Raw genomic sequence first — 10,933 nt, 5'->3', positions numbered from 1 at the left:
AGAGAGATAGATTGCTAGAATAAGAATTCAAAGACTGCCCGCTCGACGAGGGCGCCTCTGAGCGAGACGGGCAGACGAACGTAGAGAAAGAGAGAGTAAGAGAGAACGAAGAGAGAAGTGGGAACGAACACGACGTGGCAGCGTCGCGGGAGAGAACGGAAACGAATCCGAGATGATCCGGCGGCCCGGATCGTCGAGAGAGAGTTGAAGAGGAAAAGAAGAGAGTTCACGAGCCTTATCCTTGAGCGATACGTCTCGTGGGAGGCGTACCGCGCGCGGACAGAGAGAAAGAGAAGAAGAGAAAAGAAACGTTGAATTCAAGTAAGATGCGCCCTCCGAAGAGGGCGAAGCGACACTAAATACAGGTCGGCTACGATTACAACTCCGACTATACACGTGTATACGGATGATGCCGAAACGCGGCTTGAGACTGTACGTGGCGCGCCACTCCGACCCCGGACGTGGCGCTATGGAACAAGTAAATACGCGAAAAAGTAAACTAAGAAAATGTGTGTTACAAATCCCCCCCCAGTCACAAGCTGCGGGGGGGCATCCCATCCTAGTCTATACGATCTCCTCCTTCGCTGTCGTCATTCGTAGGGCCCGTTCCTTCTTCCCCTTCTAAGCGCGCCTCAGCATCTCTCTCTATCTCCGCCTCGACGGGCGCAAAGTCCTCGGGGTGCAGTTCGATCCGGTATAAGCGGGACATCGGAGTTACTGCTCTCGCAAAGCGTTCTGCCCAAGCCAACGATCCCACCCCATCTGATCGTCTCCGTATTCCTCCTGAGCGCGGCACGTCCCGATACCAGTCATTCAGGCGATTAAAGACATTCTCTCCCCGAACCAGCTGGTTCCGACGCCGGCTAAACCATCGTTCGTTCTCAAACGACCACTCACCGTCCCAGACGAGGCTGCTTGGCCCTTCAAAGATATCCAAGGGAGGCCAGATGCTGCTACCATTCTCCACTCTTCCTAACAGAGCGTCCAGTTCCCCTTCCGATAGCGAATCCGTGATCGAAGGCTCAGGAAGGTCCGAGATATCGCCTCGTAGGTGCAGGGTGGCTATCGCGGACGGCCCTCTTACCGCGGCTTCAACCAAACGCAGGTCGCCGAATTCCATGGCGATCCTCCATAGTAGCCCACCTTGTTGTAGAGCCCTGACTGCATTGGGTCGCGCTAGGACTTCGTTCACAGCCCAGCGATAGGACGCAATCGGATCACCCGGATGATGATTCCACCATCCAACCACCGGGTCGCAATCGAACCAAGCGGGTCGAAGGAGAGGGTCCGGCGTAGGCGGAAGTTCAGCCAAAGGTACGCGGTACTCGATGGGGACTCCGGAAGCTACTGCGTATAGAAGGAACTCCTCTTCGAACGACGGTCCGTATCGATGTCGTACCAAGGCGGCGCGTAAGGCGGATAAAACTCCCAGATACAAGAAACTATGTCGAGCCGGAACCGCACGCGGGGGGTTCCATACAGGCTGCTCCGGCTGGCCTGGTTCCACGATAATGCCCGCACGGTCTCGATTCCGAACCACCCTCTGTACTTCCTCATTCCGGACCAGCGCTTCAGTCCACGCCCATCGCTCGTCGGAAGCACTGGGGTGTTGCATTTCCAACCGTACGGCTTCCATTAGATCAGAGAGAGAAGATACGTCTGGCGGATCTTGTACGCGGTCCAGGAGAGGACGACGAGTTATATCGCCGGATTCGGAGATGCGCTCTAGCAAGGTTCCAGCACCTAATACCTCCCTGGTCTGATCCAACGTTAGAGTTCGGGCTTGGGAAGTACGCTCTCCGGTCGCAGCCCCGGTTTCTGGTTCCTCAGACGCGGTGATTCGCTCCTGTAGGGTTACTCGTTGCTCCGGTAACGACTCTGAAGCATGGCTCTCGTTCGCGGATACGGCTCTTCCCCAAGTCGGAACTGAGGATGTTTCTCCCCATCCACTCGTCTCCGCCGTACCCCACGCGACACTCTGCTCCATGCCCCATTCGGGAATACTTTCGGTACCCCACGCGAGATCGTTCAACATCGTCGCCGCGCGACGTTCGCGATCTGCTCGTGGTTCGGTAGGGGGAGTCCTTCCGACTATGCTTCTGGTCCTCTCTTGACCTGGTTCCCTCCCTCCGGAGCGTCCGCGAGGGTTGGAACGGATTTGAGGAGAGGAGGTCCTACCGCGTCGTCTCCATCTTCCTGGCGTCGGGTAGTCTCGGCTGCCAGCCCGGCGATCACGATACTCCCTTCGCTCGTAGTCCTGTGATCTCTTCCTTCCACTACTCCCCCCGGGAAGTCGAACGCGTGAAGAGCTAGCCTGCCCTGCTTCCGCCTGCGGCGGCTCTGGGGGAGGTTCGTGGAGCGACCTTTCCATGGCCAGCCGCAAATCGTTGGCGAGAATCTCGTCAGCTTGCTCGTTGGTCGGAACAGGAAGCGTCATCTCTGCGTCCTCCGCCAGTTCCGTTTCTCTGGCCTTCCCTTTCCCTTTGTCCCGAGGCTCCCCTTCCTCATCCTCGGAGGGTTCCCCGTAATCAACTCGCTCTTCCATGATGTCAGAAGAGGGATCCGCGACAACGACAGCGGGTAAAGGGGCTAAGAAAGGCGATCCTGGAGGAGACGGGGGAGCAGGTCCTCCCCCCGTAGTTACCCCGTGGGCCCAACTGGTCTCGGTGTCCATGGCAAAGGGTCCGTCCTCATCATCGTCGTCCGAATCGTCAGGAGTGGCGGGAGTCATAGGCCTAGAGAGAGGCGAGTCTTCGTCCAACCAAGCGCAGTCCGTGCCCCGGGGGAACCTCTCTACTAGCTCGAGGTCCATGAGATTACGACGCTTCTTCCACGAGATGACCCGCCCGTAACGGTAAGGATGTTCCGGGTCGTCGGGCGTGCGCTCCCGGCTCAACCTGGAGAAAAGCCAAAATTGAAAGAACATAGACTTGGCGTGCCTCCCTTCCGTCCACCTGTTCGACCGATCGCGCGGCGATTCGGTGGAAGGTGGAGGAGAACGAGGCGGTGGCATCGGCTCAGAGTCCCTCCCGTCAGGTACGGGGACGTGCTCTGTAGTCGAAGTTTCCGGGTTTACGACCGGTGCCGAGGAGTTGGCTACGAAAAGTTCCGCCGGATTCAAACGCTCCAATCCCGGAAGCAAAAGGGAACGAGTGGTCCACAACCAGTCCACCGGTACATCCCTCTGTAAGTACCAATCGATCCGAGGAAAGTTGGCCGTTCCTGTATTGGTCCAGTCGATCACCGTTCCGCGATTCGGGGCGTCGAGGACACCTTCTCTCTCTAGGTACGAATACCATCGCCTACGCATGCCTAGCAATCGTGGCGGAATGTCTCTCCAGTTCGGCCCAGCTTGATGCAAAATCCAACGAATCAACCCCTGCCATTCCCAAATACGTCGCCGAAACTCGGTAATGTCACGCAGTTGATGCTCCACCGGTCGAGGAAAGCTAAGGATGTTGACGTTGGGAATATGCGTATTGAATCGAAAGCGGGCCTTCAGCTGAAAGTATTCCACCAGCTTGCGCACCGTGAACGTATAATAGTTCATACGCTGCGAGAGTTCTTCGATGGCGTTGGGGTTGACGTGGATGCTTCGGACGCGAGCGTCGCTATCCGAGTCATCCATCGTCCCAATCAGCGCCGCTTCGTCGTCCGGTACCCGAAATCCTAACAGCCTTTCCGAACTCCCCTCTGTCGTTGGCACGGGACGGTATGCTCCCCAAGGCTCCCAATGATGAAACCACGTGCGCGGAAATAGGAAGTTACCCTCCGTGTCCGCGTATGTGGGCTCTCGACCGGGAATCAAGAAAGCACTAATCTCCAGGCTACCAGACGTACCCACGAGAAGACCATAATGATATTCCAAACGCTCCAACACCACGCTCCTGCCGTCCGCCCATCGCAATACCAACTCCTGCGTCCGCGGTCCCGCCACCGAATCTCTCAACGCGTCGAGTACGGCCATGTTCCCCGGGTACGCGGGCGCCGCTGTACCCGAGTGATTACCGTGACTTGACGAGGGGGTTGCATAAGTTACCAAAGCCAAAAGGAGAAAGAGATACAGAGAAAAGAGCATGACGGCCAAGGTCGTCGTCGTCGCGCGGTGAGTGTGCGGAGACGGTGAGGGAGCGGAGCATGAGGCGGACGATTTAAGCGACGCGGTCGTCTTATTCCGTCTCCGCCCGAATTCTCGCGCGTCTCCTGCTAATCCCGGATCCGGGATTCCGGCTCCGCCACACCCGTTACAAACCAACGCGTTTGTGGTATCTCGACACGATGGCGGGGGCATTCTTGAGGTTCGCCCGAGGCTCCCAGGAGTCGTATTGGGGCGAATAACGCTTCCATCGCACCAAATATTCTAAGCCTTGCCCCTCTTGCTTCTCCGGTGAGCCACTATATCCTCGACTTCGTATTCCTCCGACGCCACCCTCTCCGGTCGTGTGTCCGGTAACGTGGTTCGTGGCCCAAACTCTGCGGGATTCGACGGTCGATAGCGACGCAGGTGTTGCAGATTCAACACGTTGGTCCCTGGATACTTGTCGTCCATATCCAATCTGTAAACCTTGCTGTTGATCCTCTCGCGAATTTCGAACGGTCCGACGGCTCTCTGCACCAGCTTTGCGCCTACTCCCTTCGACTCGACCCATTCCAGCGAGTGCGGGTTTACCAGGACTAGATCTCCCTCCTGAAGGTCCAACTCTCTACGCCCTTTGTTGTATACCTCGCTCTGCCTGACTTGGGCTTTCGCGATCGCGTTCCTAGCGCTCTCCCGATGCATGTGCAGTTCCTCCGCGAATCCCTGTGCATCACCGTTGTACAGCAGCTTAGCCTGGGGCGAAAAGTCTTTGCTACTCGGTCCTAGGAAGTCCAGGGGTCCCTTAGGAGTAAAGCCGTAAAGTAGAAGATACGGCGCTACTCCCGTGCTTCCGTGTACTGTCGAATTGTACGCGTGCTCGAGCAACGGCAACCACTTCGACCAATTCTTCCTATCCTCCTGCACGAACGCCCGTAACATTTGCTCAGCCTGCTTGTTCACTACCTCCGTCTGACCGTCGTGTTGTGGGTGATGCGACGACGACAAGGACATCTTGACTTTCAGGAATCGGGCTACCTCCCTCCAAAAGTCGGATGTCCATCTCGGGTCCCTGTCGGAGACGATGTCGTCCGGTAAGCCGAAACGACACGCTACAAATCTGACGAACAATTCCGCGAATCCCTGAGTATCCAGGCCTGAGTCCGTCGGTATAAACTGAGCGTGTTTGGTCATACGATCTACTATGACGAGGATGGCGTTATAGTCGTCGTCTGACATTGGTAGCCCCGTTACCAGGTCCAGCGACACCGAAGCGTAGGGTCTTCTCGGAATCGGGTTGGGGATCAATGAGCCGAACTTCGAGAAATTCACATTCTTCGTTTTCTGACAAACGTCGCATGTTTCACAAAACTTCAACACATCTACCTTCATTCGCTTCCAATAGAACCGGCCACTCAGCTTCTGCCATAGCTTCTCCGGTCCTGCGTGTGCGGTTTCGTACGCCGCTTCATGTGCTTCTACGAGGAGGGCGCCTCTCTCGTTTTTAGGCACACAAAGTCTCGGCTGGAAATTCGCGTCACGGAAGAATAACAAGCCTTGCTCGTCTTTGAAGAATCTTCGACTCTGATCCCAAGACGCCTTATTCTCCCCGTTCTCCAGCTCGCTATACCTCCTCTGGAACTCTGTATCTTCCTTGTACCCTTCTACGAACTTTGCTAGGTACTCCGGATTGATATGCACCAGGATGTGTGGTGGAGGATGGTTAGCTTCCCAATCCTTCATCTTGGTGTACGGGTCCCTCTCTTCCTCCACTTCTCTAGGCGAAGGTACTGAGGCCTTTACCTCCCGATCGAGGGCGCCTCTGATCGGTCTGACTTGGCCCGTATCCTGTAACTCCTCCTGTGGTTGCTGCTCCGAAGATGGATCTGAAGTTGGCTGTTGCCCCTGTCGTCCCCCCCCCATCTTCGTAGCATCAGCCTGCCGGTCCTGAATTTCTATCAGCCCTTGTTGCGCCTGCTTCTGCGCCCGAGTAAGAATGTACGCATGCATAGCCGGCGATGGCTCGGTCCAAGGTTCCACACTGGCAATCGCCACATTAGCTATACGCTCCGCCGAGGTATTGTCTCCATACGGTAGTGCCGTCATGTCGCGGGAGACCGAGAGGGATGGCGCGTCCTCATCCATCGGTGCGATGTATTCGGGGATATGCGGGAATAGTCGAGACAGAGGATCGACGTTGCTGTGGACACGTCCTGGTCGGTGCACCACATGAAGTTTCGGCGCGTACGCCGAAAATACGGTCCCCCAAGAAGCGAGGCGGCGATTATTTTCCTCATAAGTCTTCGCCCACTGCAACGCGGAGTGGTCTGTTATGAGTAAAATCTCCTCGCCCTCGATGAAAGGTTGGAATTTCACTAGACCCTCCTTCGCGCCTAGCGCCTCCCGCTCGGTCGTGTGATAACGCTCTTCCGCTCCTCGAAAGCGCCGACTCCAATACGCAATTACCCTTTCTACCGGAACCTCCGTTTCATCCAAGGTTGTACCCCACCGAGCGTCGGCTGGGATATCCTGAACCTTGTCTGAAAGTTTGGTGACCAGCCGGGGAACCTCCTCTCCGGCGTCGAAAGCCTTCTGTAGCTTGTCGTAAGACTTCGTCCCTTTCAAGTCCCCCACCTTGGTCCACTGCACCTGCTGTAGCGTACAGCCTAATCCTTCTCCCGATGCATCCGTGTATAGCCGGTATGGTTGGCCTTGCGTAGGGTGTCCTAGTACAGGGGCCTGCGAGAGAGCCGTCTTGATGAGCTGAAAAGCTTCCTCGTGCTCCGCCTTCCATTCCATCTTGACGCCCTTCTTCGTCAAGTCGAACAACGGGCTCGCGATCGATGCATAATGCGGAATAAACGCCGAAAAGTACACGGCCATCCCCAAAAAGGTGCGTAACTCGCCGACCGTGCTGGGCCTCTGCATTTTCATGATCGTCTCCACTTTCTTCTTGTGCGTTGATAACCCCAGCCGAGAAACCTTGTGTCCGAGGAGTATGATGGAGCTGTAAAACAGGTGGCACTTGACAGGGGATAAGGTGATGCCTGCTTTCTCAATGGCTCCTAACACCTTATCGAGATGCTCGATGTGCTCTTTGAAAGACTTCGAATATACTACGATATCGTCGATGTATACCAGGCAAAACAACCATAGATACGGGGCCAAAATTCCTTGCATAACTCGCTGGAAGATAGAGGGTCCGTTCCTTAATCCGAAAGGCATCCTTCGGAATTGGAATAGTCCTCGATGAGTGCGGAACACTGTCTTCTCCACGTCCCCAGGGTCCATTTCCAGCTGTGTGAATCCCGACAACGCGTCTAGGGACGATAGAACCTGCGCTCCCGCGAGCGAACCCAGAATCTCCGACTGTCGTGGTATCGGGAATTCGTCCGCTGTCGTGACTGCGTTCAGTTTCCTGTAGTCTACGCAGAAACGCGCCTTCCCGTTGCGATACACGATAACCACGGGTGCACTCCAGGGGCTAATCGAGGGCTCAATTACTCCCTGCTCAAACCAGGTCTGTAATTGTTTGTCGATAACCTCCCGTTTTGCTGGAGAAGCCCCGTACATGGGCACCGCAATAGGGACTTGACCCTCCGCCGTTCGAACGTGCACCTTGCTGGGGTGATGACCCAGCCGTCCGTCAAAGCCAAAAGCTTTCACCCGCCGCCTTAGCATGTCCCAAGCCTCGTCTTGCAATTCCTCCGGAAGATCTCCCACGTCTAAGTACTCCTTCATCTTCATGGAGTCGTAAAATTCGTCTTCCGGTACCTCCGCTGATTTGGGGCCGAATTGTTCTGAAGAGTCGCGAGCGTCGCTGACTCCTTCGGCGGCATAACCAGATCGCTCCTTTGCCTCTTGGCTGGACGCACCGGGGTCTTGTTCGGGGCGAGCGCCGCTCCCGGACGGTTCCTCCGTGCTCAACTGGCTATTGATGATACCTTTGATAGCCCAGGCGTACTGGGCCATCTTAGAGTATTCCTCCTCACTCTTCGCCCCGTCCAGATACTGCTCCGCGTCCATCAGCTGCCCTAATATCTCCCCTTTCGCCACCTATCTTCGCAAAGTTCTGCACCTCCGCAAAATACAGGATCGCTGTTTTCGGGCCTCCGTCCCAACTAGGGAGCTTGTCCGGGGAGATCTTCTCCTCCAGGTACGGTCCCCGACGCGGTCGTAGGATGTACTGGTATGGGTCGACGGGAGGAGGTGGTGGCGGATCTCCTCCGCCTCCTCCACCTCCTGGTGGTCCGAAACCTCCCGGATTTCCCGGAGGTATTGGTGGGAAGTTCCCTCCGCCTGGCGGGAATCCTCCTCCTCCTGGGGGTGCTGGTGGAAATCCACCTCCGCCGCCTCCACCGCCGGGAGGGCCGGAAGGCGGTCCGGCTCCTCCTGGTGGAATGGGCGGATACCCTCCCCCTCCAGGTAAAGCAGGAGGGTAGCCGATACCTCCCGGTGGCACTGGAGGATGGCCGTTTCCTCCTGGTGGTACTGAAGGAAATCCTCCTCCGCCTGACGGAGGTGGCGGGTATCCCTTAGATTCTCCGGGAACTGAGCTCCAGTTCGTTTGCAAGGGTTGAGGTAGCGCACTCCCGGGCGTCTGCGTACTCGGGTAAGTCGTCGCGGGCGGCCGTGCCTCGGGAGTCAACAATTGCGGTGCGAGATTAGGGCGCTGAAGATCCTCGAACGCGGTTTGAGCCCGAGTGGGAGCCATGTATATGCTCCTGGCTGTTATGATCTCCGCATTCCTACTTGCCAACCCATCCATCCCAGCCGGGTAAACCGACGATAGGTGTGGAGGTTCTTCCCGCTCGAACTTGACTGAACGCGACTGTGCTTCCAGTTCGGGCGTGAGCGTCACTGCCCGAACCGGCCTTTCCGCCTTGTCTTGATCCGTGGGAGAGTCCTCCTCTCGTTTCTCCGAGCCCTCTTCCGACTCCTTCGGATACTTCGCCTTCGGTGCGACCACATTTACCCGTTCCTTCGATAAGTTCACTCCCCGAAGGACCTCGCCTATCGTGGGCAAAACGTAACCTGTAGCAGATGGCTTCACCGTACTTAAAGGGGGTTCCGCGGGTCTAGACGTCTGCGCCCTCCTTTGACCGACCTCGCCCATCGCCGTGTTCTCAAATACCTCCCTGTCCGGGGTGCCTATGCTCAGCGACGCCCGCCGAACTGGCGGCGCCGTCACCGACCTCGGCGAGGGTTGATTCCATACTGACTGAGGGTACATAGGAAATGATGCCGACGGGGACTCCGTTTTTGGTACTGTGTCTTTACCTGACGTGGAAAACGGAGCGGCAATATTTGTAAACGGGTTCAACGGAGACCTTGGCGCGGCTTTCGGTGGATCAGAAAATAACTGCGTCGAGGCCGGACGAGGTATCTCCGGAATGTGTGACGCTCTCGCGGCTCCTGCACCTGTTCGCGGAACTAGGTTATCAGGTCCGGTGGACGAATCCGACCCCTCCTTCTCGTCCAAGTATCTGACCCACTCCGGGTCCATGATCGGAAACGCCGCCTCGAGCGTTGCTGCGCTGGGTGTCTGCGTGCGATACCACTCCGGATCTAACCTCCTCGCTACTCTCGCGTAACTGGGTGCTCTCATATAACGTAACATGTACTCGTTTACCGATGAAGTAGGACCAAGGCCGTCATAGTGTTCCTCCGTCGTCGTCGCCGGCGACACCGCTCTATCGTCGGATAGATTTTCGATGAAGTTGAGCTCCTTATGCATCTTTACGCGAAGAATCTCCCAAGAACGATAAATCGAGCCTATCGCTTCGTTCACGACCATGTTGGTGATGAGCCTCTCACCCCTATCAATGTAGCGCGGCTTATGTGGCGGTCCCCTCGCTGCCTGAATAGCGTCCAACACGTCCTGACAACTGCGAACCGCGTGCGTAGCTAACGCGATGATGGCTCCGTCCACCGCATATCGCTTCAAATTCGGATTCGATATCATGTCATCTTCGTTGTCGTGCACGTACCCCGGCTCGACCCCGAGGTCCAAAAACTCCTTCACCATGTCGCGTATCGACGCGCTATCACCCCCCTCCAGCGGTGCGTAAAATCTCTGACGCGCTAGCATCACCGCCGAATAGCTGACGCCCTCACTCCCAGAGTTCATACCGGGGCGAGCGTCGCTCCCGTCTGACTCTGGTTCGCGATCCATCGGCGGGTTCGCGTGGAATACCGGCCGAGTTGAGGATGATTGTCGATATGAAGGATCGGGGGTAGGTTCGAAGAAGGTATGAGACTGACGTGACTGAATAGCGACCTGTTCGTTCCAACGAACGTCCGACAACAGCTCCACTACCTCCTCCACGCTTCTCGCGTCCTCTGGTATGGTACGCGACGTTCCGGATGTGTCCACCTTTGAGACACCGACTTCTGGGGTCTCACCGGAACGACTGTCACGCACGTAGTATTACGAGTAAGAGAAGGAGAGAGAGATAGATTGCTAGAATAAGAATTCAAAGACTGCCCGCTCGACGAGGGCGCCTCTGAGCGAGACGGGCAGACGAACGTAGAGAAAGAGAGAGTAAGAGAGAACGAAGAGAGAAGTGGGAACGAACACGACGTGGCAGCGTCGCGGGAGAGAACGGAAACGAATCCGAGATGATCCGGCGGCCCGGATCGTCGAGAGAGAGTTGAAGAGGAAAAGAAGAGAGTTCACGAGCCTTATCCTTGAGCGATACGTCTCGTGGGAGGCGTACCGCGCGCGGACAGAGAGAAAGAGAAGAAGAGAAAAGAAACGTTGAATTCAAGTAAGATGCGCCCTCCGAAGAGGGCGAAGCGACACTAAATACAGGTCGGCTACGATTACAACTCCGACTATACACGTGTATACGGATG

General features: G+C 56.4%; 3 protein-coding genes across 3 annotated transcripts; all 3 read right to left on the bottom strand.

The window, feature by feature from the left end:
* Positions 1–559: 559 nt before the first annotated feature.
* Positions 560–4,291, bottom strand: STEHIDRAFT_162567 (uncharacterized protein; the record flags this gene model as incomplete). Its single annotated transcript, XM_007310203.1, has 1 exon — positions 560–4,291. One exon carries the CDS (start codon positions 4,289–4,291, stop codon positions 560–562), a length of 3,732 nt encoding a protein of 1,243 aa, XP_007310265.1.
* A 1,224-nt stretch (positions 4,292–5,515) lies between these two features.
* Positions 5,516–5,818, bottom strand: STEHIDRAFT_67764 (uncharacterized protein; the record flags this gene model as incomplete). Its single annotated transcript, XM_007309944.1, has 1 exon — positions 5,516–5,818. A coding segment is annotated over one exon (303 nt), but the record flags the coding sequence as incomplete, so codon positions are not given.
* Positions 5,819–7,507: 1,689 nt separating this feature from the next.
* Positions 7,508–7,756, bottom strand: STEHIDRAFT_39708 (uncharacterized protein; the record flags this gene model as incomplete). Its single annotated transcript, XM_007309922.1, has 1 exon — positions 7,508–7,756. A coding segment is annotated over one exon (249 nt), but the record flags the coding sequence as incomplete, so codon positions are not given.
* Positions 7,757–10,933: the final 3,177 nt, after the last annotated feature.

This window comes from Stereum hirsutum (genome assembly GCF_000264905.1).
Source record: "Stereum hirsutum FP-91666 SS1 unplaced genomic scaffold STEHIscaffold_19, whole genome shotgun sequence".
Lineage (NCBI taxonomy): Eukaryota > Fungi > Basidiomycota > Agaricomycetes > Russulales > Stereaceae > Stereum > Stereum hirsutum.
This window is presented reverse-complemented; position numbering and strand designations above follow the sequence as displayed.